This window comes from Puma concolor, chromosome C1, assembly GCF_028749965.1.
Source record: "Puma concolor isolate L17-30 chromosome C1, mPumCon1.1.hap2, whole genome shotgun sequence".
In the NCBI taxonomy this organism is placed as follows: Eukaryota; Metazoa; Chordata; class Mammalia; order Carnivora; family Felidae; genus Puma; species Puma concolor.
The window spans coordinates 41,267,501-41,291,933 of record NC_141674.1 but is presented as its reverse complement, the minus strand read 5'-3'; the positions used below and the strand labels follow the sequence as shown (position 1 = coordinate 41,291,933).

General features: G+C 47.8%; 1 protein-coding gene and 1 long non-coding RNA gene across 10 annotated transcripts in view; one reads left to right on the top strand and one right to left on the bottom strand.

The window, feature by feature from the left end:
* Positions 1-437: 437 nt before the first annotated feature.
* LOC147578010 (uncharacterized) lies at positions 438-8,800 on the bottom strand. Its single transcript, XR_015254697.1, has 3 exons — positions 8,494-8,800; positions 7,814-7,941; positions 438-812 (listed from the first exon to the last, which is right to left on the bottom strand). It is a non-coding gene; the product is annotated as an uncharacterized LOC147578010 (long non-coding RNA).
* Positions 8,501-24,433, top strand: part of TTC39A (tetratricopeptide repeat domain 39A) — a 54,883-nt gene continuing 38,950 nt past the window's right edge. Inside the window, exon 1 of one of the 9 annotated variants that reach the window (XM_086716944.1) lies at positions 8,501-8,924. In XM_086716944.1, coding sequence (XP_086573070.1) covers positions 8,806-8,924 — 119 coding nt within the window. In that variant the 5' untranslated portion in view covers positions 8,501-8,805. Of the gene's footprint in view, positions 8,925-21,366; positions 21,519-21,576; positions 22,022-22,419; positions 22,579-24,433 lie in introns of those variants that run through there. The other 8 variants (XM_086716943.1, XM_025931413.2, XM_086716942.1 and 5 more) reach the window with 8 other exon arrangements.

The window sequence follows — 24,433 nt, the reverse complement described above, 5'->3', positions numbered from 1 at the left end:
GAGAGAGAGAGCATGCGAGAGCACACATGTGGGGGGAGGACAGAGGGAGAGGGAAAAAGAATCTTGAGTAGTCTCCACACCCAGCACAGAGCCTGCCGTGGGGTTCGATCTCACAACCCTCATGACCATAAGATCTTGACCGGAACCAAAATCAAGAATTGGACACTTAACCTACTGAGCCATCCATGTGCCCTTCTTTTTAAAATTTTTTTTTTTTCAACGTTTATTTATTTTTGGGACAGAGAGAGACAGAGCATGAACGGGGGAGGGGCAGAGAGAGAGGGAGACACAGAATCGGAAACAGGCTCCAGGCTCTGAGCCATCAGCCCAGAGCCCGACGCGGGGCTCGAACTCACGGACCGGGAGATCGTGACCTGGCTGAAGTCGGACGCTTAACCGACTGCGCCACCCAGGCGCCCCCATGTGCCCTTCTTTGACCAAGTTTTAGTTGAAAGGTGTGTAGCCGAAACTGTAACCAAAGGGGAGGCATCATGCTTCCAGAAAAATCTAAAAGAAAAGTATTGCAGGCAACAGTAGTAACTATTGGATCGTGCTCTAAAGGTGGAGAGATTTCAACAGTTGTAAAAGTTGGAAAGAAAGTTCTTCTTCCAGAATAATGGAGGCACCAGAGCAGTTCTAGATGATAAGGATTACTTCTTATTTAAAGATGGTGACATTCTCGGAAAGTACGTAGACTGAAATAAGTCATTATTGAAATGATTTTCAGATGAAGCTGCCCATTCCACTGAAGTTCTGGAATCTTTCATCATATAAATAATTTCCATGTCTCTTTTATAATAAACTGATTATATCTTAAAAAAAAAGGAAAGAAAAAGCCATTGGTTATTGAATACATGTTGAGTGTGAGGCACTATACTAAGCATTTTATCTGTTTTCTTGTTTAATTTTACAACAGCCTTAAGTAGTACTATTATCATCCTCTATTTGAAATGGTAAACTGAGGCTCAAAAAAATTAAAACAAGTAGATTTGCCAGGATTTGAACTCTGGTCTCTCTAATTCTAAAACATGATACCCTTTCCAGTTTACCATGCTTTGTCTTTGTGTGAAAAAGTTTGCTTCTAGGAAATACCAAGAACAGGACATGATAAAATAATAACAAATAACATATTAATCTCCAGGCTGAATCCTTAGTGTTTTACATATATTAGTTCATTTAATCCTCACAATAACAGTAACTCTGTAATGTAAACATAATAATAATTATTATTGTCCCCATTGTATAGAAGAGATGCCCCACTAAGCCATGGTTGTGTACCTAGTAAGTGGCAGAGTTGGCCACTTTTGAACTCACGAATCTGGCACCAGAGTTTTAACCACTACTTGCTATTTCTTTTAAAGGTGAGAAGCCAGAGGAGAAATATCATAAATAGAATAATCCATGTAATATCTGCTCTTGATTAATGAAATAGACCTACTACATAGCGCATGGCATCTCAAAGACATTTTCCAATTCATTCTCATACTTAATCCTTACAAAGATTTAAAATAGTTTCTGACCCATGAAGGCACTCAACCATTGTTAGTTGTTAATATTACCATAAGTGATAAATAAGTACATAGGGGAGATGGTCAATGTTGCTTTTATTAAAGAAATACAAATTTTAAAATCACAAAGGTAGCAACAATGAAAAGTAATTTATCAGTACTTGCAAAGCTCTGAAAAATGCATAAAATGGTAGGCAAAGAGTAGTTTTTGAAGAATTTGCTGCACAAAGAGATGAGGCATTCTGGGCAGAGGCGATGACTACATATAAAAGACAAAGTGAGGGCACCTGCGTGGCTCAGTCCAACTCTTGATTTCGGCTCAGGTCATGATCCCAGGGTTGTGGGATTGAGCCTAGTGTCAGGCTCTGCGCTGAGCATGGAGCCTGCTTAACATTCTCTCCCTGTCTCCCTCTGCCTTGCTCCCCTGCTGGCATGCACATGCTCTTTACCTCTCTTGCCCTTTCGCTCTCTCTCGCTCTCAAGAAAGAAAGAAAAAGACAAAGGGGTAGGACATGGTATAGTGTGCTAGCAAGTAGCAGGTATCAAAGTAATTCACTGTGGCTAGAGTTTAGGTCTGTGGGCAAAGAGTGAAGTATTTGTGTTTGTATGTAAGAAAGATCTTATTGGTGGTGACTTGGAGGATTGCTTTACGGGGAAATCAGGCAAGGCAAGAAGAGCAGGTGAAGGTTGCTGGCATCATTCAGGTGAGATGGTAAGGAGCTAAAATGTGGCTATGGCTGAGGCCTGAGAGATGGGGGACCAGTTAATTTAGGAGAATTAGCAGGCCTTCAAGGCTGATTAGATGTATATGTTGAGTGAAAGGAGTGGTTCACAAACTTTGCAAGCACCAGGATCACCTGGAGGGCTTATTAAAATACAGATTGCAACCCTATCTGAGTTTTTCTGATTTCAGTAGGTCTAGAGTTGGACCCAAGAATTTGAATTTCTAACAAGTTCCCAGATGATGTTAAAGTTGCTGGCCCAGGGAACCTAACTCTGAGAACCACTGGAGTAGAGGCTAACTTCCAAGCCTCTATTCTGCAAGTTTTGTTAAATCTACTAATTTAGTTTGCCATGCTGTTGCACCTTGTCATTCTATACTTGACTTACGGATTCTGTTTCATAGTGTAAAGCACTTCCATTCTTTTTTGTGGATAGAGTTATTTAAAAAAAATTATTGGAAGCTAACAACACTTAACTATTTGCCAGTACTCTTTGAAGCACTTTATATATAATGATTCCTTTTATTCTCCATAACAGTCCTTTAAGTTCGGTACTGTTATTTCTAGTTTAAAGACGAGGTTCAAAAAGGTTAAATAACTTGTCTAAGATCCAGAACTAGAAAGTGCCCAAGCTAGGATTCTAATCCAGGCAGTCTGACTCCAGAATCCATCCTCAATCACTCTGTTCTGGTGAAAAAACCTTGTATTAAGACATTTCTGATGCATAGATCTATAGTGTACCTCTTACTGGCAGAAATCCCTAAATGTCTGAGTGTTGGAAACGTACAGTGAGAAAATCAGTCATTTCATTCACCTTTTGCTAAGGTGTATTGTGTTCCAAGTGCTGTGCTGGGCTAGGGACCTAGGGACATAGAAGACTCTTATGAGGGCCTTGCCATCAGTGGTGATACAATAGGAGGGACAAACATCTTCTCTTGATTAATTCCACAACATTACACACTGAGGATTATAATAGGAATGCCGGGACACCCAGAGGAAGGAGAGAATAGTTCTAGCCCAGATGATCGGGGAAGTCTTCCCAGAGGAAGTATTCTACTTCTAGCATTGGTAAAAACAAATGGTGACTAGAAACTTTTAAAAAGTATAGCTCTCACAAGGCCGTACTTGTTGACGTTAGGGCTCTGTTGACTGAGAAATCCTGGCAGTCTCCCAGGAGACCTCTTAAGCAGCATTTATTAATTAGTGAATTCAGCGTGGCCCAAGGTCTGCCCTTCAAGTTTAGAAACTTGATTTTCATCAGTAAAACAGAGCTCCCATTAAGCAAGTTCACAGGGACTACTGTAGAGACCAGAATGTCAGTTTTCAGCAAAAGTTGCCACAGGGCTTAGAACACCCACAATTGGTTGAACAAGACTTCCCTCTTGCCGGTGGTGCCAAGATGCCTCCTGCCTCTGAAGCTCCTCTCTCTCTGCAGCCAGGGCTGCCTGGGCCATCTGATGAACACATTTTTTAGATTAATATGTTTAATCAGGTTACAGTCTGGTTTGGCTGGTTGAGTAGCTATAGCTAGTCTCTCTTTGAGTTGACTTTGCATATCTTTGCTTTCATCCATTGTATGTGGACTCTATAGCTTAACTCCTCCTGAGGCTGACTTTCCCCAATTTGAGTTCTTAGTGAAGCATCTCCCTGGGGCTTTGATTACACATTTTCATTGATTACATTATTTATTTTGTGTATACATGCCAGGCCTTCTCCCTGACCCATCCTCCTCCAAGCCATAAACATGCCCTAACCATTCTGCCTTTTATATATTTCTCAAATCTATCCTCTCCATCCGCAGTTGGATCTCCACTGCCCCAGTTCAGACCTTCATCATCTTTCTTGTAGACTTTGCCAAAACCTAATCTCCTTGCCACTAATCTCTGTCGTTCTCTTTTCTGTTTCCAAACCATCCTCTATGCTGCAGTCAGATTCCTGTGGAGTCAAAATCCAAAATCTGCCCCTACCACTCCTACAATAAAGCATGACGCTGATTCCCATCACACTCAGGTTAAAATCCTAACCCCTTAGGAGGCTTTTTCTTCATAACCTTAATTTCTGATTGGTATTTGATCACTAATGGCTTGAACATGTAAGCTGTTTTTCCTCCTTAAACAAATCTTGAGAAAATGCTGCTTGAAGGAAATAAAGGTACCTGCAATCAGATTATGGAGTAATGGGATCCTTTTGAAATGTGCTTAATTTTATACTCTCTAACTTGCTGTTTTGCAAGCAACAGGTGATACATTAGTTGGGTTGTGAAATCAGTTTAGTGAATCAAGCAGCATGGAAAAAAAAATGTAAAGAATAGTATAGTACCAATAATCACTTTCAATAGTTACCAATTCATATCCAATCTAATTTTATCTATATTCCTGTCCACTTGCCTCTCAAGTTATTTTTTTCCTCTCATGTTATTTTGAAGCAAATCTTATACTTCATTTGTAAATTTTTCAGCATGTTAAAGATCATCATTTTTAAAATAGTGAAATAGAATTTGTTATTGAATATGCACTGGGTCACAAGATAAAATGTTTATCACTGATTTTTTAACATCTCTCTTCAAATAAGAAAGGTAAGTAGGTACTAATGTTATGTATTCAGGTTAATAATACAGATTATCTCATGGAGGGGAAGGTGTGTCTTTGCAGAAAGACCCCACCTGTTTTTCTTCCCCACCCCAGTAAGTATATATAGACTGTATTCAGCTGCCCAATACGTAAGGGCTTAGTTTCAGCCTCTCCTGTTTGCTCTGGAGTCCCAACTTGAGAGGACTGAGTTATTTTGTGGAAAGGAAAAGGAATAAGGAAAAGTAGCTGATAGTTATTGAGGAGCTTCTCTGAGTCTAGCACTAAGGCTCTTAACATATATAACCCTATTTAATCCTCAAAACACTTCTAACAGAAAGAAAACTTGAGTTTATAGAGAGATGGAAATAACTTAGCAATGACCACCCTCCCTTCCCCAGCCCAACCCAGTCTAGTAGAGACCAAGCCAGGTTCCAGGTGCCTTGATTCTGCTTTTCCACTACCAGGCTGCCTTTTGTATGCCTGGCCTTAAAGGCAGCCCTTTGGATCTAAGTGGTAACAAAGATCAAACACAGTAAACCTGGGCCCTAAACAGGAACTGATGTTCTCAAAGAAAACCCTGATTCATCACAGCTTTCTGAAAAAGTTCCTGGCCTTGTAGAAAGAATCCAGATCTCCGAGTCTTATGAACATGAGTCTAAATTCTGGCCTTATCATTTTCTGTGTGACTGTGGGTATACTTCTTAACCTCTCAGATAACAGTTTCTGTGAGTTTCTGTGAAGATTAAAGATGATGGATATGAAGTCTTTATTCCTTTGACATGGCAGATATTCACTAACAGCTGTCATGTCTGTGTTTAGGAAGACAGAAAAGGTAATGATACAGTTTAGGAAAAATGTGTAACCATGGTTAAATTAAAGGGAATAAACTTCAGTATAACTGAACAGTTTATTGACACGGAACACTTCATTCTTCATGGATTGTGAATAAAACTGTTACATAGTAGGAGGTGCACATAACACACACTACGTGTTTGGCACTATTCTGTTTTGTTTGTATTAACTCATTTAGTCCTCACAACAAGCCTTGTGCTAGGTGCTTTTCTTATCCCCATTTTACACAGTCCCCATTTCAGATGAGAAAACTGAAGCAGAGAGAGAGGTTAAGTAACTTTCCTGAAGCGATACTCAGCTGTCAAGTGGTGAAGCCAAAATTCTAACTCAGGCATTCTGGCTCCAGAGCAAGAGAAAGAATAAAACCTGCTCTACCTTGGGGTTGTTATGAGATTCAAAATCAGATAAGCTTTGGGAAAGTGATTCACAAATGCCGAGTGCATTCTAAGAGCTTGTATGGCAGGCCGACTGGGGCTGGGGGTTAAGATATAGACTCAAGGGTGACTGCTTGGGTTAAATCCTCACTCTGCCACCTGATTAGCCTTTTTGACTTTGAGCAGATTACTTATTACTCTGCCTCATTTTCTCAACTGTAAAAATTGGGATTGTAAAAGGAAATACTTGATAGGGTTGTTCTGAGGATAAAATGAGCTGGTACATCTGAAAAGTTTAGAATAATGCCTAAGATAGTTCTAGACAACTGATGGTGATGATGACGACGATGAAGAAGATGATGATGGTGGCAAAGAGGAAGAGGAAGGAAAAGGTGAAGAGGAAGAACAGGAAACAAGCCTTGAAGTTTGAGACCACTGGGATTGAATCCTAGCTCCTTGACTTGATCTCAGGAACATTTCTTAACTTCAGACTCAAATATTCTCAAAACAGAGTTGTCTGATTTAGAGGTAGGGTATGTAAAGGCCCTCAGCATAGTGCCTTCCACAGGGTAGAAACTATAAATATTAGTTCCTTCTTCATTTACTCTGCTCTGAGCACCTACTAGTGTAGCAGTGGTGCCAGCATCCATGCAACACACAGAGGTGAGATATTCTCTGTATTTTCAGCTAGAAATCTGAAGAGTAAAACTGGTCATTGATAACTAACATAAGGATTAAAAAATACATAGTGCTAAATGCTGTGAAAGAGACAGGTACAAATGTAACCTCCAAAAAGGAGAGGTTCCTCCACTGAGGAGATACAGGTGGGCTTCCTGGAGGAAGTAATATTGCCTGTGGGCACAGAGGCTGGGTGGGACTTTAATTCTAAATGGAATTTGACTGGGCTCTGGGCCTATTATAGGAGGCCAGGCTTTTGAGGCCTTGTGATATTCATCCTTGTGAGCCCAGAAGGAAGTTGACCATCTGTAATTCCCAATGCTGCCAAACTGGGCAAGGCCCTGTGGGCTGAGGGATTTGGGCCTCTAGGTGGATGTAACTGGAATTTCAAGATCCGGAAGCTCTAGCTTTGTGGTCAGATAGGCAGCATTCTCTGGCCCTTGTTGATCTGCCAAGACCATGACATGAATTCTCAGAGAAAGGGGGAAAGGTCGTGTTTTCTCTTCTACCAAGGAAGATTGAGAGAAACTGCCCTGATAATCCTTGAGGCTTCTGCCCTCTGCCCAGGTTTCCCTCTCCATTGCCCAGCCCACGTGCAACCACAGGTGGGGTTGGGGGGCCAGCAGCAGATAAAGCAGACAGACCTGGATGTAAGACCTAGCTCCACAGCTTAGTTTCGGGGAAGTCCATTTTCCCCTCTGAGCCCCAGTTTAATCAACTGTAAAATGGGAGTAAGTATTTAATAAGATGAAATTAAATGAGAACTTGTGTAAAAACACCTGGCTTAGGGCTTGGCACATTAGAGAAGGGCTCGGCACATTAGAGAAGGGCTCAGACTTGTCAGAATCAGTCACCATTTAGTAGATACATGATTTGTGTTGCACAAGTGCCTGCAATACAAACCCAAGCCAAAGGGAGACAGAAATGGTCCCTCAGCCACCCTGCCCCATCCTGTTTTCAACCTCCATCCTCTCACAGGAAAGTCTCCAGGGACCTTTGAATCCATCCTTCATGCTGGACTTATAGTGATCCTCCTCAAGACACCCTGCTCCTAGTCCTTAGCTGAGTCTCCTGTGGAAGCCTGCTGGACTGCACTGTCAGGGGCTCACCTTGCTCCAGAGCAGATTCATCTACTGGATAAAGGGAAAATTTTGCAGGCCCCTCGCTGGCGCAGTACAGCATGCCACTTTTGATCCCAGAGCAATGAGTTCAAGCCCCACTTTGGGTGTAGAGCTTACTTTAAAAAATAAAGTGAGGGGCGCCTGGGTGGCGCAGTCGGTTGGGCGTCCGGCTTCAGCCAGGTCACGATCTCGCGCTCCGTGAGTTCGAGCCCCGCGTCGGGCTCTGGGCTGATGGCTCAGAGCCTGGAGCCTGTTTCCGATTCTGTGTCTCCCTCTCTCTCTGCCCCTCCCCCGTTCATGCTCTGTCTCTCTCTGTCCCAAAAATAAATAAACATTGAAAAAAATTTAAAAAAAAAAAATAAAAAAATAAAAAAAAATAAAGTGAAAATTTTAAATGCGCATAACCAAAGACAAAATACGCGGTTTCAAAGAAAATTTGTACTGGAGACAGGCTGTGGCTCCCTCTCTTTCCCACACCTCCCACAGGGGCTCTGGGAAGCAGAAGTCTGTGCACAGCCTCCTGTCCCAGTGCCTTGCTTGCCAGCAGCCTCCACTCCCAGGCCAGGCAGCTCCTACCTACCTCCCTGCTCCCCTACCTGCCACTCCTACAGTCCCAACCCGCCCCCCACCCCATTCACGTAGAGCCCTGGCAATGCAGACTTCTGTACTTAAGCAGAAGGAAAAGGCGTTGGTGACATCATCGCCCCTCGGTTCAGTGGACTGGCTTCGGACTGGGATTGGAGAGGTCTGGTGTATGTTATGTTCTAGTGCTGTCACTGGCCCTCTATGTAGCCCTGGGCCTCAGTTCTCCTTGTGACTAACGATGGGTCTCGACGGCTCTGGACGAGAGTGGGCTTGCCCTGGGACCCCAGGTCCGCTCAGGGAACACCGACGTCCTTGCGGGGCTGGGAGGCGCTGGGCCGCGGCGGGGAGGAGCCGCCGGTCCGGCCCCGCCCGCCGGGTCCAGGTGCTGCCGCTGGATGCCGCTACCGCCCACGCCGCCACGAGGGGCCGCCAGCGCCGCGGTCCGAATCCGGCCCGCGTCCATGGCCTTTCTGACCGCCTGGAAGGGGGCGGCCTCCGGGAAGAACGATAGCAGGTAGTAGGCAGGGGCGGGGACTCGGCGGGAGGCGCGCCTGGGACAGAGGGGCGGCGGGCGGCAGCCGACGGGAGGGACGGCTGTGGGGGTACAACTGGAGACCGCAACGCGCTGGCTGCTGGGCGCCGGGTAACGGCCGGAGGGCCAGGGAGGGGCAGCCCAGCGCCTCTCACACCCTCACGTGCCCGCTGCTCGCGTGTCGTGGCCCCCAGCCGGGCTGGGGCTGAACCGGGGGACTAGTGATGCGCCCCCACCCCTCACCCGGGCCGCACCCGAGCCCCGCTTCCGGTGCCGCAGTCTGCGCGCCACCTGCGAGGGTGCTCAGGTGGGCTGGCCCTCGGGCGGGCTGGGAGTCAGGTTTGGGCGGCCGAGTCTCCCCTCAGCGGTACGGCTCACGCACCTGGTCCTCCAGAGCTTTGCGAGAGGGGAGCCGTGGGCACCCTGTGTGCCCCGACAGGTGAGAGCAGGCACAGCATCCACCCCCACCCTGAGTTGTTCCTATCTGGGGGCAGCAGTGTCGGGGGAAATCTTGGGTGCCAGTGCTGGTCCATGGTGGAATTAGGTGCCCCCACAGCTCCTCCAAGGTCAGCCCTTCGGGGATGTGTCATTGTTTCCTGTGTGTCACCTCCACTTACCTAGCTGTCCCCACCTCCTGGATGAGTTGGTGTCTCCAGATGTGTTCCCTTAAGAGGAGAGGGGACAGTCCTGCTCTCTTTTCTGAGCTTTAACACCCCCTCCCCCCAATTTCTTCCCTTTGCATACTTAAAGTTCACCCTCCTACTCCCTGGAGAAGAGCAATCCAGCTGCCCTCCCAGCGCCTCCATCTGACTGTCCTATGAGAACCTCAAACTCTGCAAGCCCCAAATCACACTTCACATCTTCACTCCTAAACCTGTTCCTCTTCCCATCTCAGTGAATGGCATAGTCATCCACCCAGTTGCCCAAGCCCGGAACCTGGAAGTCATCCCTTTCACCTCCCTCCCTCATCTCCACCCCAGTCTCCAAGTCCTGTTGATTTTCTCTCTGGTGTCTCTCAAAGCTATTCATTCCCCTTTGGACTATTGCAACATCCCCTGACTTTCCCAGTTCCTCCAGTCTTCTTTCCATGCACCCTTCAGACTGAACTTTTCTAAAGCACAGACACCATGTCATTTTTCTAAACTCCCATGGCTCTCTATCACTTAGAGGTTAAAGTTCAAGGCTCTTGAGAGAGGTGGTGACCTGCCTAGGCCCGTAACTCCCAATTGCTCACTCTGGTCCAGCAACACTGACTGCACTGTTCCAGGCTTCTCCGGGTTGCCTCTGCCTGGAATGCCATCCTCCGCTCCTGACATTCAGCCCATTAGGACTCAACTTAGGGTGACCTCTTTTAGAGAGCCTTTCTGACCCCAATCTTGAGTCAGACTCAGAGGCTTTCAGCTTCTATGCTTCCTTCTCATGGTTCTCATTCAGTTCTCTCATTCTCATTTAACAAACAACTTTGAGCATGTACCATGCTCTGGGCATTGTACTAGGTGCTGTGGATATGGCATTACTACAGAGACACAACTCCCTGATCCCAGGAGACCATGTTCTAGTGGAAAAGACAAGTAACCAAATAAATAAGCAAATAAACAATGTTGTATAAAGCTTAAAATAGGGCCATGTGATGGACAATAAAATATATCATTTCCAGAGCATTCCCAGCAGTGAGGGTAGCTCATGTCAAAGTGTGATTTGTGTCTGGGGAGCAGAAAGGGAGTCCTTGAGGATCAGTGTCTGATAGGATCCAGGAGTCAGGCTGCTCCAGAACAAGGCAAGGAGTTTGGATTTCATTGTGTGTTGGGAAGCCACTAGAGGGCATCAGGGAGAGGATTTATATATTTAAAGATGATCCTGCTCCATGCTGACAGTGCAGAACCGGGTTGGGATTCTCTCTCTCTTCCTCTCTTTCTGCCCCTCCCTCGCTTGCTCGCTCTCTCTCTCTCTCTCTCTCTCAAAATAAATAAACTTAAAAGAAAAAAAAAAAGGTAACCCTGCTACCCCAGGGAGAAAGGATTTGTTGAGGGACAGACCATTTCAACACTGAGTCCGTGTCACCCTTTTCTGTCTCCCCGGTACACATGGACAGAGGACAGGGTCTTAGAGTGTGCTTCAGTTTTGATGAGGACATGAGGGAATAATTTCCAAGGACGGTGAGATCTCCTGGTTGGGATAGGGAACAATGGCTATGTCCAGATGAATTTCTTGCCCAAAGCTTGCCCTGCCTGTGAGAATCGGGTTCTGCTCTGTCCTGTAGGCACCAGGAACCTTCTGAGTTTCAAATGTGTGCATGCTGCTGATGTCACAGTGTGGAGGGAGGTAGGGAGACCAGAGGGGAGGCTGGCATGATGATCCAGGGTGGATGCTGGGGTGTGGATTAGGAGAATGCAGGGTGGTGAGGGGAAAGAAGCTAAGGAGGAAGAACTGCTAAGTGGTGAATAGACAAACTGGGAGGTAACACTCAGAATCACTAATGATGGGAGGGGGAAGGGAGACTGGCCAAGTAGAGGCCTCTGCATCCCTCCTTGGGCCTGGGTGAGGGAGTATATAGGAAGGCCTGAACACATGTGCCTTTATACTTCAGGTGGAACTTGCTGGACACAAATATCCAGAGAATACTCCTAGTTGTCCCCACAAAGTCTCATACCTGAGGCACAAGACCAGGTCTCCATTCTCCCAGCTGTGACTTCCCTACCCTCACCCCTCATCCACCATGCTGTCTGGTCTCCCACAGCCTGGCCAAAGGGTGAAGAGGTTGGAGGGTGCCCAGCCCCTAGGCTGCCAGTTACTAGCTCTATGGCCTTGATTCAATTACTTGGTCTGTGCCTACTTAAGTTTACTCACCTATAAAATCATAGCTACTCACTGAGTGGTGGGAAGACCTAATGAAGTCCCATTGGTTAAAGACCTAACAGACAGCCACTGGGGCATATTTGGTGTTCGGTAAATGTGAGTTCACTTCCTTCTTAGCCTTCGTATGAGGGAACTAGGGAACTAGGGAACAGAGGAGATTCTGAAAGGTTTGGTAGCCAATGGTAGGATTCCAGGCACTAGAATTGGGTAGCCAGGAAGTGTTAGGAAAGAGAAATGGTGCCCGTACATCTTACAGTGGGGACCACCAACTGCTGGCACTACAAACAGGGCCCCTTCTTAGCCATACCAGTAACCTGCCACACTCAAGACTGCTCCTGTAGGAGGCAGCACCGGGAGCAAAGGGGAAAGTGTAGCAGGCAGATTGCTTTTGAGAGAGTGATTAAGTAGCAGCGTTGCTGTGGGAGGGAGGGGCCCCTCTGAGAATGGAGGGGCCCAGCCAAAGAGGCTGGGGCTTCCTGGGACTGCCATCAACAGAATTCCTGCTGTCAGTTTGAGCCCTGAGCTCCAGGAGCTGTCAGATGCCTCCAGGCAGGCAGTTTCGAATTTGGTGACTGGATTCTTGGAGCAGCTTTGGGGGCCCTTCCTCAGGACAGGATCTGGACTGGAGACCAGTGCTGAGTGTTCACCTCTACGATTCTCAGATTCTGTGAGTTAAGGCTTGGGTGATAATTCACAGGTGAACTGTGAGACTCAGGATTTAAAACTCCAGGGTTCTACACTATTGAAGTTTCTGGTCCCAAGGTTCCCACCTACCTTCTGTTGTCAAGGACAGCCGCACAGGGTGTGAGAGGGTTTGCAGCCCTCAAATCCTCAATCTCTGGTGAGGATACCATGGGAAACTCCAGGTAACCTTTGTCCCTTTTTATTAAGGATTCTGACTTGGGACATTTTTGGTTCTGTCTTGAGGTCAATTGGAGATAGATTATGTAGGTTGCAGTGTTAGCTCTGCCAGCGTGCCAATTCCTGATTTATCTCCAAATCTGTGATTTGAGTTGCTTGTCCTTCTCCTGAAAATTTCTGCTTCTCAATTCAGTTTCTCTCTGCGGTCAGCTCCATTCTCTTGTAAGTCATTCTCTTGTACTTCTCCATTCTGTGCAAGGCATGACTACCAGCAGCTTCCAAGCTCAAGGCTTGGGATAGTAAGACAAAGCAGTAAAAAGCACCCTGGAGCCACACAGGCTGATTTTGGATCCTGACTCTGGGACTTTCTGACAGTGTAACTTTGGGCAGGTTATTTAACTTCTCTGTATTTCACCTTCCTCATCTGTAAAACAAGGTGATGTTAGGACTTGCGTCACAGGGTGGTTATGAGGATTGTGTGAATTAATTTATGTAAAGCACTGAGAACAGTGCCTAACACACAGACAGTGTAACCAAGGAGTGTTACTGATTGTTGTCATTAGTCCCTCAGCTAGAAGGGGCTTCTCCACCAGTCTAGTTTGAAAAAGCTCAGGGAAATATTCCAGTTGGCCATTCCTTCAACTAATCACTGTGCCCTGAGAGGTGGAATCAAATTAAGAGGCTCTACCATTCGGCCAATGGGGCTAGAAAGGAGGGAAGGAGAAGTAGTTCCCTAAAAACAAGTTAGGGGGGGCTCAGTGTTGTAAGGTAAATGTGGCCAGTGAGCAGGCCTTTCAAATAAAGTCATAGTTTCATGAAGTATCCAAAATATGATTTCCCTAGAGCACCCCTGCCCGTCGCTCTGAGAGTCTTCCAGCTCAGCCTAAGACAGCCTAAGAGCTGGGAACTAGTCCCTTGTAGCACCCTCTGGGGGCCTGTGCCACCCACCACTCTCCTGCAGTTGTGACTTTGCCAACCCCAGCCCCATTCTCAGCCTGACTACCACCACCACACTGGCCCAGGAGGGGTGGGGGGACTTATAGGGCAATGGTCCCTGAAGCTCTTCACTGTATCACCCCATCCCAAGGATGGGACACACCCTTCCCGATTCCTCTCCAGCTTGACCTAAAACCAGGCTGTAACTTTTTTTTTTAATTTAAAATGTATATATAATTTATTGTCAAGTTGGCTAACATACAGTGTGTACAGTGTGCTCTTGGTTCTGGGGGTAGATTCCCATGATTCATCACTTACATACAACACCCACTGCTCATCCCAACAAGTGCCCTCCTCAATGCCCATCACCCATTTTCCCCTCTCCCCCACTGTCCCCCCATTAACCCTCAGTTTATTCTCTCTTTTTAAGAGTCTCTTATGGTTTGCCTCCCTCCCTTTCTGTTTGTAACTATTTTTTCCCCTTCCCTTCCTCCATGGTCTTCTGTTAAATTTCTCAAGTTCCACATATGAGTGAAAACATGATATCTGTCTTTCTCTGACTTATTTCACTTAGCATAATACCCTCCAGTTCCATCCACGTTGCTGCAAATGGCAGGATTTCATTCTTTCTCATTGCCAAGTAGTATTCCATTGTATATATAAGGCTGCAACTTTTTAAAGCACCTTACGGCGGGGCGGGGCGGGGGGGTGAGGTGGGCACCTGGGTGGCTCATTCGGTTAAGTGACCAACTCTTGATTTTGACCCAGGTCATGATTTCATGGTTCGTGAGACCAAGCCCTGCATCAGGCTCTGCACTGGGTATACAACCTGCTTAAGATTCTGTCTCTATCCCTGTGCTCCTCTTTGACTCATGCATGCGCGTGCGCGCTCTGTCTCTCTCAAAAAAGAAACAAACAAACAAAAAAACACTTCAGGGAATCAGTAACAGAGGACTTTTATGATTCTGTGGCCCCTCATCAAGTCCCTCAATCATCCTGATAGGAGCCTAACTATAGAACTTCTACTTCTGTGATGGTGCAGTATATGTTTTCCCACATCTTCCTTTCCAGGAGAGAGGAGGAAATTTCTCTCTTAAGCCAAGATTCCCAGGCCTTCCTTTCCTTTCCCAATACCAGCCCTCTTCAGATGAACAGCAGAGAAGAAATCTATTGCTTTTAGGTAAAATCTTTCCCCCACCCTACTAAGTGGCTGGATTTGTCCCATGTCCCCCAGCAGGACAATTATATTAGGACTTATGACAGTGAGTGGGACATCAGGTGCCCCATCCAGGTAGCCCTGTGCCAGATGCTCCATACCTTTTGACTCCCTTTTTTCCTCATGGAATGAAGTTTGTCCCTGCTTATTCCCTCCCACAGCCTCAGGTGTCCCTCTACTCCCTCGCAGAGTCTGCCCTGGCAAGACCCATCCCTGCAAGAATCCATCTCCAACTAATAAACACCCTCCCCAGATAGAGTATCTAAGTCTCAGATTGAAGGTAACTCTGCTGCCTTTCCAAGTAGATGTATGGTTGGATACTTCCTTTATACATAGGTGACTGAAGGGCACAAAAAAGCACTGTCCCTGAGCACAAGACAGGCCAGTCAAAGAAAGATGACCTCTCAGGGCACCTGGGGGGGGGGGGGGACTCAGTTGGGTAAGCATTCCAAGCGTTCCTTGATTTTAGCTCAGAACTTGATCTCACAGTTGTGAGATTGAGCCCTGCACTGTTAGTGCAGAGCCTGCTTGGGATTCTCTCCCTCTCTGTCTCTCTGCCCCTCTCTGCTCACACATGCTCTCTCAAAATAAATAAATAAACTTAAAAAAAAAAAAAAAGGATGATCTTTCCACAGGCTCAGTGCCCAGCACTACCCTCCCCTTTCTCCCTCACTTACTACTGCTCCCTCCAGCCCCAGCTTCTCTCCCCTGCACCCTCTGAACTAGGCCCCTACCTCTACAACATCCCCATCCCCTGCCACCCTGCTGCCTCAGTGATCTGATAACAGCAAGATCTGTGCTTGGCTGTGCCCTGATTTGACATGCATCATCACCTTCCATTCACCTCAACTCTGACCAGGGAGGTCTTGTTGTCTGCAATTTTAATAGATGAGGAAATGGAGCCTCTGTGTGCTTTCTCAAATGCATACACACCGGGGTTTTTTTCTTTAGTACTAATTTTGTATTCTGCTTTTTAAATATTTTCCCACCTTCCAGAAAACATATTCAGGCAATAATTACTGAACATCTGTGTGCCAGGCACTGTTTTGGGCACTGGAAATATATTAGAGAACCAAAATGAAAAAAAGAAAAATACCAGCCCTGCCCTTGTGGAGTATAGAATTTAATGGGGAGAGACAGAAAATAAATGAATAAGCAAAATATTCAGGATGTCAGAGAACAAGTGCTATGGAAAAAATCATGCAGTGTAAAGGAATAGGGACCATGAGGGCAAAGGTTACATTAAATAGAATGGTCAGGGAAGGCCTCATGGAGAAGGTGACATTTGAGCTGAGATCTGAAGCAGGTGGGGAAGTAATTATATGAATATCTGCAGGAAGAGCATTCTAGACGGAAGGAATAGCAAGTGCAAAGGGCCTGAGGTGAGAGCATGTCTGGCATATTTAGAAAAAAGCAAGGAGGCCAGAGTGGCTGAATATGAAGAGAGAGTAAAGGGAGATGATGTCAGAGAGAGATATGGGGTGCAGGTCATTCAGGGCTTCGGGCCATGTGAAGACTTTAGCTTTTGCACTGAACACCATGGGGAGCCACTGCAGGGTTTTGAACAAACAAGTGACATGATCAGATCAAATGGGTCTGGTGCTATGTGGAAAAGATAATATGGGGACCAGGGAAGGAGCAGAGAAACTACCTGGGAGACAATGTAGTAATCCAGGCAAAGAAATTCTCTATAAATGGGGTACCTGGGTGGCTCAGCCAGTTGGGCCTATGACTCTTGATTTCAGCTCAGGTCATGATCTCCTGGTTCGTGGGTTTGAGCCCCACAGGGTGGAGCCAGCTTGGGATTCTCTCTCTGCCCCTACCCCATGTGTGCGTGCTCTTTCCTCTCTCTCCCTCTCTCTTTCTCTCTCCTGCTCTCAAAAGTAAATAAACTTAAAAAAAAGGAAATTCTCTATAAACATAATTTAAATATCTGCAGAATATTTCACCCTACAAATTCACTATAATTCACTGAATTAATTCCTTATTGATGGGCATTTAGGTTATTTCTAGTTGTGTCCTTATTATAGAAAACACTATGATGAACATCTTTGTACCAGAAATCTTTATATCCATGACTATTTCTTAAGACACGTTTGTTGTCTGGGACACCTGGGTGGCTCAGTCAGTTGAACACTTGACTCTTGATTTTGGCTCAGGTCATGATCTCATTGTTCTTAGGATCTAGCCCCATGTCAGGCTCTGGGCCCAGGGTGGGGAGCCTGCTTGGGATTCTCTCCCTCACTTTGCCCCTCCCCAGCTTTTGCATGCTCACACACTTTCTCTCTCTCTCTCAAAAATAAACAAACTTTAAAAATTTTTTTAAAGTTTGTTTATTTTTGAGAGAGAGACAGAGACAGCACAAGCAGGGGATGGGCAGACAGAGAGGGAGACACAGAATCTGAAGCAGGCTCCAGGCTCAGAGCTGTCAGCACAGAGCCCGATGTGGGGCTCAAACTCACGAGCCATGAGATCATGACTTGAGCCTAAGTCAGACGCTTAACGAACTGAGCCACCCAGGCGCCCTTAAATAAATAAAATTCAAACAAACAAACAAAAAAGACACATTTGTTACCTAGGTGTTACTGCATCATCTTTCTAAGGTTTTCATTCAAAATTCCAGTTGCCCTTCTGAAAGATGTTGCCAGTTTCTGCTCCCTTTGGCAGTGTGTGAGGTAGCACATTTGCCGTGAAGGTATGTAGTACGTGTCCAATTGGATGTCCTTGTGGTCCTGGCCAGGCCTGTGTGCACATCTTAGAAGAAATCCCTCTTCTCTGGACAGCCTTATATGGTTCCAAAGCTCTTTTGGGTCCATTTGCTCATTTCATGTTCACAGCAATCCTGTTATCCCTGCTTTATAGGGAAGGAAACTAAAACTCAAAGATCAATAATAAGGCCCTGTTCCAAGTGTTTTATGTGTGTTACCTCATTCAGTCCTTGCAGCAGCCCATGAGGTTGGTGCTGTCATCATCCCCCTTTCAGGGCTGAAGTCACTGATCCAGGGTGTCAGAGCTGGGGTGCTCACCTGCTCTCTGAATCACTCCCTGCCCTGCCTCAAGCTCATACAGTCATTTTCTTGGGGCTGGACAGCTAGGACATGGTGGGGCCAGGAATCCAGCCAGATCTTCCTGGCTGTGCAGTCCAACTTCTAACCCCCGGCAGGATGCCAGTCAATGCCTGAAACACCTCATTAGAGCTCTGCCTCTTTTTTTTTTTTTTTTTTTTTTTTAATCAAAACAGTTCTTGGTCCCTCATGAGTGACTGGGGCTCCTTCCTTAGATCCACTTTCAGCAGCTCCTGGAGACCAGACTTTGGTAGAAGAGCTCAGATCCCAGAACCAAGATCATCAGAGCAAGGAAGGGCTTTGAACTCCTGGTCCATCCTTCTCTCCCCTTTATATGGGGAGAAAAGGAACCTAAGGGCTAGAGTGGGGTAGTAACTTGCCCGAGGTTACTCCCAAGCTAGCGGGAGTCAGAGTTCATGGAGAGGGAGGAGGCTGGCCCAACACGTAGGCCTAGGTCCTCCCTAAGAGTCCCTGCCAAGGAATATTTCAGAACTGTGACTGTCACAGCCCTGTTCAAGGGCCCTTTCTTGATGGGCCTGTTGATTGTGAATTATTAACCTGCCCAAGCCTGTAATCTGTTGGGTGGGGCCCATTCATTTTAAGAAAACCCGCTTTACAGTCACTAGCCCGCTGGGTTGGGGGGGTGTAGCTCTAAAGTCTCAATGGCTAGTTCTGGATTGGTAGAGACAGCTAGTGGACAGGTGCTTCATGCCAGGGAAAGGCCTGGAGGAAGGGACTGAGAAGGGGGGATGAAGGGGAAGGTGCCAAGGGTCAACCCAAGGAATGTTCAGTAAGCCTCACAGCATCCCTGAAAGGCTGGCACTGTTATCTCAGGTTTACAGATGGGGAGACTGAGGGTCAGAGAGAGAGAGGCAGAGCCGATTTCACAACTTAAGCTGTTTCTACAACAATGGCATCACTGTTCACATGCTCACAGCCTTATTTCTATGATACCCCTCCCATTTCCACATACTTTTCCTACGGGATAAAGAGTCAAGACCTGATTCCAAATCACACTTGGTCCAAGCCTCAGTTTTCTCATCTGTGGGATGGGAGATAAAGCCACTGTGGAGCTTTTTGGAGCATCCTGAGGAGGTCTCATGAAACAGATATTTATTGGGGCCCTTCTTAAGCTGAGAGATGGTGCTGGTAAAAGTAGTCCCTGGAGGTTCTCAGGGCCATCAGGTGTGGTGAGCCCAGTGATTTTTCTTGCAGGTTAGGGAGAAAATAAGAGAGGAAGCAGGCCTGGTGGCTTGCATGCACAAAGCACTAGGAAACTCTCCCAGCAAGGAAGGAAGGGACCCAGGACTCCGGTTACTCTCCTGGTCCCCACAGCTTGGCTGTCAGCTCCAGGTGGGGATGGGCAAGTCACCTGGGTTGGGAGGCAGAAATAATGATGACTCCTAGGCTGCTCAGGCTTCCGGCTGGGCCCAGAGCTCCTGGGGGCTGGGAGCTGCCTGGGTGGAGCCCTCCTGAGGGGTGGGCCACTTTGCTGCTCTGACTCATGAGGTGAGTGGCTCTAGCATCACTGCCACTGTTGTGTGGGGACAGCTCCAGCTCCAAAGGCAGCATGGCTGCTTATCTTACTGAGCTTCAGTTTTCATCTGTAAAAGGCTGAGAATAATGGCATCCACCTCACTATCACCACCATCAGAGCACTGCATGTAACTGTGTTACACATCAGGCACCGTGCTGGGGATTTTAGATACATGAATTCTTAATCCTCACAACCACCCTTTGACGCAGGCAGTATTTCCATTTTACTAATGAGGAAACTGAGGCTCAGAGAGATGGTTAAAAGGATTAAATGAGATAATCCATGTTATACACTTAACATGTGTGTCATGTAATAAGCTTTTGGTGAACATCAGTCATTATTATAATTACCTCAGAGGGAAATGGTAAAGTGCTAGGCCTAGTGTTGGTATTTGGTGATTAATCAGACACTGATACAGAGATGTCCGACCAGATTCGACCCTCCAAAAGCTCCCAGTCTGATGGCAGAGACAGTCACATACAAACCTCACTCTACCACTCTCACACACAGATGGTGTCAGCCCAGGGTGATGAGGGCAGGTCAGAGGGGGTTGGGGCAGTGTGTGCCTAGGAAGCCCCTGACCCAGCTAGATGTAGTGCCTGAACTGAAACCTGCAGGGCCAGAAGTTTTGGCATATGTCAGGCCCTTAATAAATGTTGGTCAAATACAACAAAGATTTACCTGTAGCTAATGTAGCACAAAGCTTCAGAACCCCTCACTCGGCCCTTTCCAGGGCTCTCACAGGACCCTGGAAGTTGTATGTTGGTAAATTTGTATTCTTTTTTTTTTTTTTTAAAGAAGGCTTCCAATTGTAAGTTTCTGGATCTAACCCTGATTAAATGAATGAATAATAAGTAACAAGGGAGGAAGGTGTGTCCCAGGCAGAGGGAAGAGCGTGTACACGTGCCCAGAGACTTGAAAGGACATGATGTGTGATAGGGGCCCCAGCCTCTTTACCGAGTCTCCTCTTCATGCACATTGCTGGTCTTCTCACAAGCTTCACAAACTCCAGCTGACATCTGTGTGCCTTTGCCCACCTCCCTGCTTTCACCCATGCTGTTCTTCCATCTGGTACACCCTTTCCATGACTTTATTGTGTATAAACAATATAAACTTGAAGGCTCAACTCTGTGCCCACCTTCTCCAAGAAACCCTCACCCCACCCCTCCAGTCTATGGATGTCATTATAGTCTGCTTCTTGTATTTAATTACCTTTTCTGTGCCTGTGCCTGAGAATCAGAGAAGTAGAATGATCCTTGAAAGTGAACATCTAGCCTCTGCTCACATATGGGCAGGATAAGAATTGACTACCTTTCCAGGAAGCCCGTCTAGATTTAACAGTAATCTCCTTAACCTCTCCCCTCTGCCGCAAGGCCCAATCTGCCTGGCTCTCCCTGAACCTAGTCTGAGCCATCTTCCTACTATGGCTGCTTCTACAGGCTCCTCCTGCTTCCTCTTCTGACATCCTGGAGCTAAGGGTTGATCCAGGGGCCTGGAGTCCCTCCTCCTCCTGTCCCCTGCCTTTGTGAAGGGACAGTTCTAATGGCAGCCACGTGCTCTGATGAGTCATGGTTAAGAGCATCTGGGGCCTGGAAGTGGTGGCTGGTTAACTCTTCATGGGCCAGTGGCTCTTTCTGTCAGAAGGCCAGGTGGGCTTCAACCTTGGCCCTAGACATATACCTCAGGGCTAAGCACACAGCATTTGAGGAGTGTTATGCATGATCCCATATACGGGTTGGGGACCCAGAGGGGAGGGCACCAAGGGGGAAAAAAGGCAAGAGTGTGTCCACCTTGGAGTCAGGAGGGCCAGGCTCCAATCACAACTAGCCACTTATTAGGTGAATTGACTTGAGCAAGTCACATAAACTCTGTGCCTCAACTTCTGTCTGTAAAATGGCAGCTATGGGGACTATTTGAGAAGGCGAGTGTGAACTACTGACTAGTGAGTGTTAAACCACGCTATTTTCCATCTTCTTGTCCGCTGCCGCAGGCACAGTCATGCAGCGGGCAAAACGGAGTGCTAAAACCTAAGCCTGACTCGGGAGGCCGCGTGTTTCCTGGCGTGAATGCCCCCCACCAATGCAGTAGGATGACGAAGGGCTCGGGTGGGGGCCGCAGCGAGGCGGGAGCTGTGGGGGAGGGGAGAGCGGCCGGGAGGTGGACCTCGGGCCTACGAACTTTCTGGCCACAGATAGGTGGGGCTGTGTGAGGCAGGAGCGAGCTCCGGCCCCTGGGGCTGCGCACGGAGGGCACACGGCATGGGCCCGGCGGACCTGGGGTGCCCGGGCCTCTCACCTGTGAGAGCTGAGGGCGGGGGTCGCATTCTGAGGCCGCCCCCCGCCCAGCCCCAGCGTCCAGTCGGCCACAGACGGGCGGCTGCCGTGGCCCCACTGCGCGGGCGGGCAGACCGAGGCCCGGCCCGGCCCCGCCGCCTTCCCCGCCCCCGGCGCGCCCCTCCCCGGCCGCCGCGTCTGCGGCTGGGCCTCACAGCGCCCGCCTTGGGGTTCCGGCGGCAGCACCTGGGCCGCGGCTGGCGTCCGGCGGGGGCACGCTGCCTGCCCCCTTCCGCCATGAGCTCGGCCGGCGCCGCGGACGCCCTGCCGGCGGGGTAAGTGCGCGGTGGGGGCGGCCCCGGGGTGGGGTGGGTGGTTGGGGGACGGGCGCGGGGCCGGGCATTTCCCCTGCCACCGGCCCACCGCCCGCACTGCGGCTTCCAGCCCCTCACCCCTGCCAGGCGTCGCGCCCGGCGTCCGGGAGCCGGGGAGTGGGAGAGGGCTGCGGACACTCGCGCGAGGAGAGTGGAGGCGCCGGGGACCCAGGGGCGATCACTCAGCTCTGGGTCCCAACTTTCGCACGAAGCTGGCTGTAGTAGCGGCCACGTCAGAGCCGTCTCCCTCCCTTCGTGGCGTTTACACCTGTGGGTGGGCTCTGTTATTATCATCTCCGTTACAGATGAAGAAACTGAGGCATAACTCTTGGGTGACCTGCATCCCTTCACCCGGGAGGTGAAGGGTGTACCTGGGATTTGAACCCAGCTCTCTCTGATTCCAGAGCCCCCACCTGCATGCCATACTGTTTCATCTTCTGGGATATTTGAAGGAATTGAAAAGCTAAGATATGAATCAGCTGTGCCCACTGGGTGCAGCAGGAACTGGGGTAGTAAAGGTGGGTGTTGTCACTTTCAATATGGCTCTCCCGCTCATCCCCACCCCACTGAGGAACTGTGTAGAATCCCTGCACTGCCCCTGTTAGCAGTGATAGAGTTAGGTGCTGGGAGATGTGGAGCAGCTCTCCCCTTCCTGGGCCTGGGTGGGTAGGGGCGTCTGCTGGAAGCCCTGACTGCTAGGAGGTTGCTGGGTGGAGATCTGGCTCAGGTGAGCTGGGAGGTGCCTGCCCTACCTGGAGCCTCACCACCAGGGACAATATTTGCCAAGGGCCTCAGGACTAACACATGAACAGGAAGGTGAGGCTGGTGCCAGCTGCAGCTGCAGGCCTCCATAGGGCCTGTGTGTGCATCCTGGGTGAAGGCTTAGAAGTTGGGTCACTGGGGGACACCCCCCCCTCCCAGCCTGGGGGACGGTTGCCTGGTGAGTTTTGCCTTGACCATGTTTATTGTATGATTTTGGCCACGTTCTGTATCCTCCCTAGACTTCTGGTCCCTCCTTTGGAAAATACAGAGAGTCCAGGCCTGGCTGCTCTCTTCCTGCTCTGAGTTGAAGTCTGTAAATCTGGAGTCTGGTTAGGTCCCTTCTGCCCAGCCCTGACTAAGCACCACCCTACTGGGCCCAGAAAAGAAGCTTCTAGGAGAGAAGGCGGGCATGGAACAGGGTACCTATCAAAGAATCCTGAACTCCGAGGCTAGAAGCCACATTCATCCTCTTCCTTGCACACTTATATCCCTGCCTGAGTCCACTCTACAACTCCAGGCTCCTCTGGCCCCTCCGTGGGCCTCCAGGGCAGCAAGCTCAGTCTCCTAGCACTAGTGGATCTTCCTCATACTGAACCATACCTGCCTTCACTGCATGCTCTCCAGGTCCCAATCTTCTTTGAGGCCACACAGGTCTGTCTGCCCCTGTCCCTGGTCAGTGCCATCTTGGTGGGGTCTGAGCAGAGCGGAGGCAAAGCAGTTCCACCTACACCATAGACACTCATTTAGTCACTCAACAAACACTCCTGAGGCCTGCTCTGGGCCCAACCCAGTATTGAGGGTCAGTGGTAAACAAACTGGACTTTAAATCTCCACCACTTCAGAAGTTATGAAATATTTTTAAGCCTTCAGAAAAATATAACAAATAATAAAATGAACTCCATGCCCTTGTCATCCAACTTTTTAAATGTTAACATCATGCCCATTTATTTCATATTCTTCTTGTTAAGAAATAAATTATGGGGCGCCTGGGTGGCGCAGTCGGTTAAGCGTCCGACTTCAGCCAGGTCACGATCTCGCGGTCCGTGAGTTCGAGCCCCGTGTCAGGCTCTGGGCTGATGGCTCAGAGCCTGGAGCCTGTTTCCGATTCTGTGTCTCCCTCTCTCTCTGCCCCTCCCCCGTTCATGCTCTGTCTCTCTCTCTCCCAAAAATAGATAAACGTTGAAAAAAAAATAAACAATACATGTTTATTTAAATAAATAAATAAATAAATAAAAATAAATTATACCAGAGACTGTTGAAGACCCTGTGGACCATCCCCTCTTCCTTCTCCCACCATCCTGAATTTTGGTTTTGTTACTTCCATTTTTTTATTTTTAAAAAATGTTTTATATTTGAGTATAGTTGACACGCTGTGTTACGTTAGTTTCAGGTGTACAGCATAGTGATTCAACTCTATATTATGTTGTGCTCACCACAAGTGTAGCTACCATTTGTCACCCTACAACACTGTTACGGTATTATTCGTTTTGTCATTCTATGTTTTTATTCTTTTCCTGAGTGTGTGTAAATCTAAAAAAAATGTAGCCTGTTCTGACTTTAAAATTTTTATATAAATACAGCATGAATCATTCTACAGCTTGCTTTTTCTCA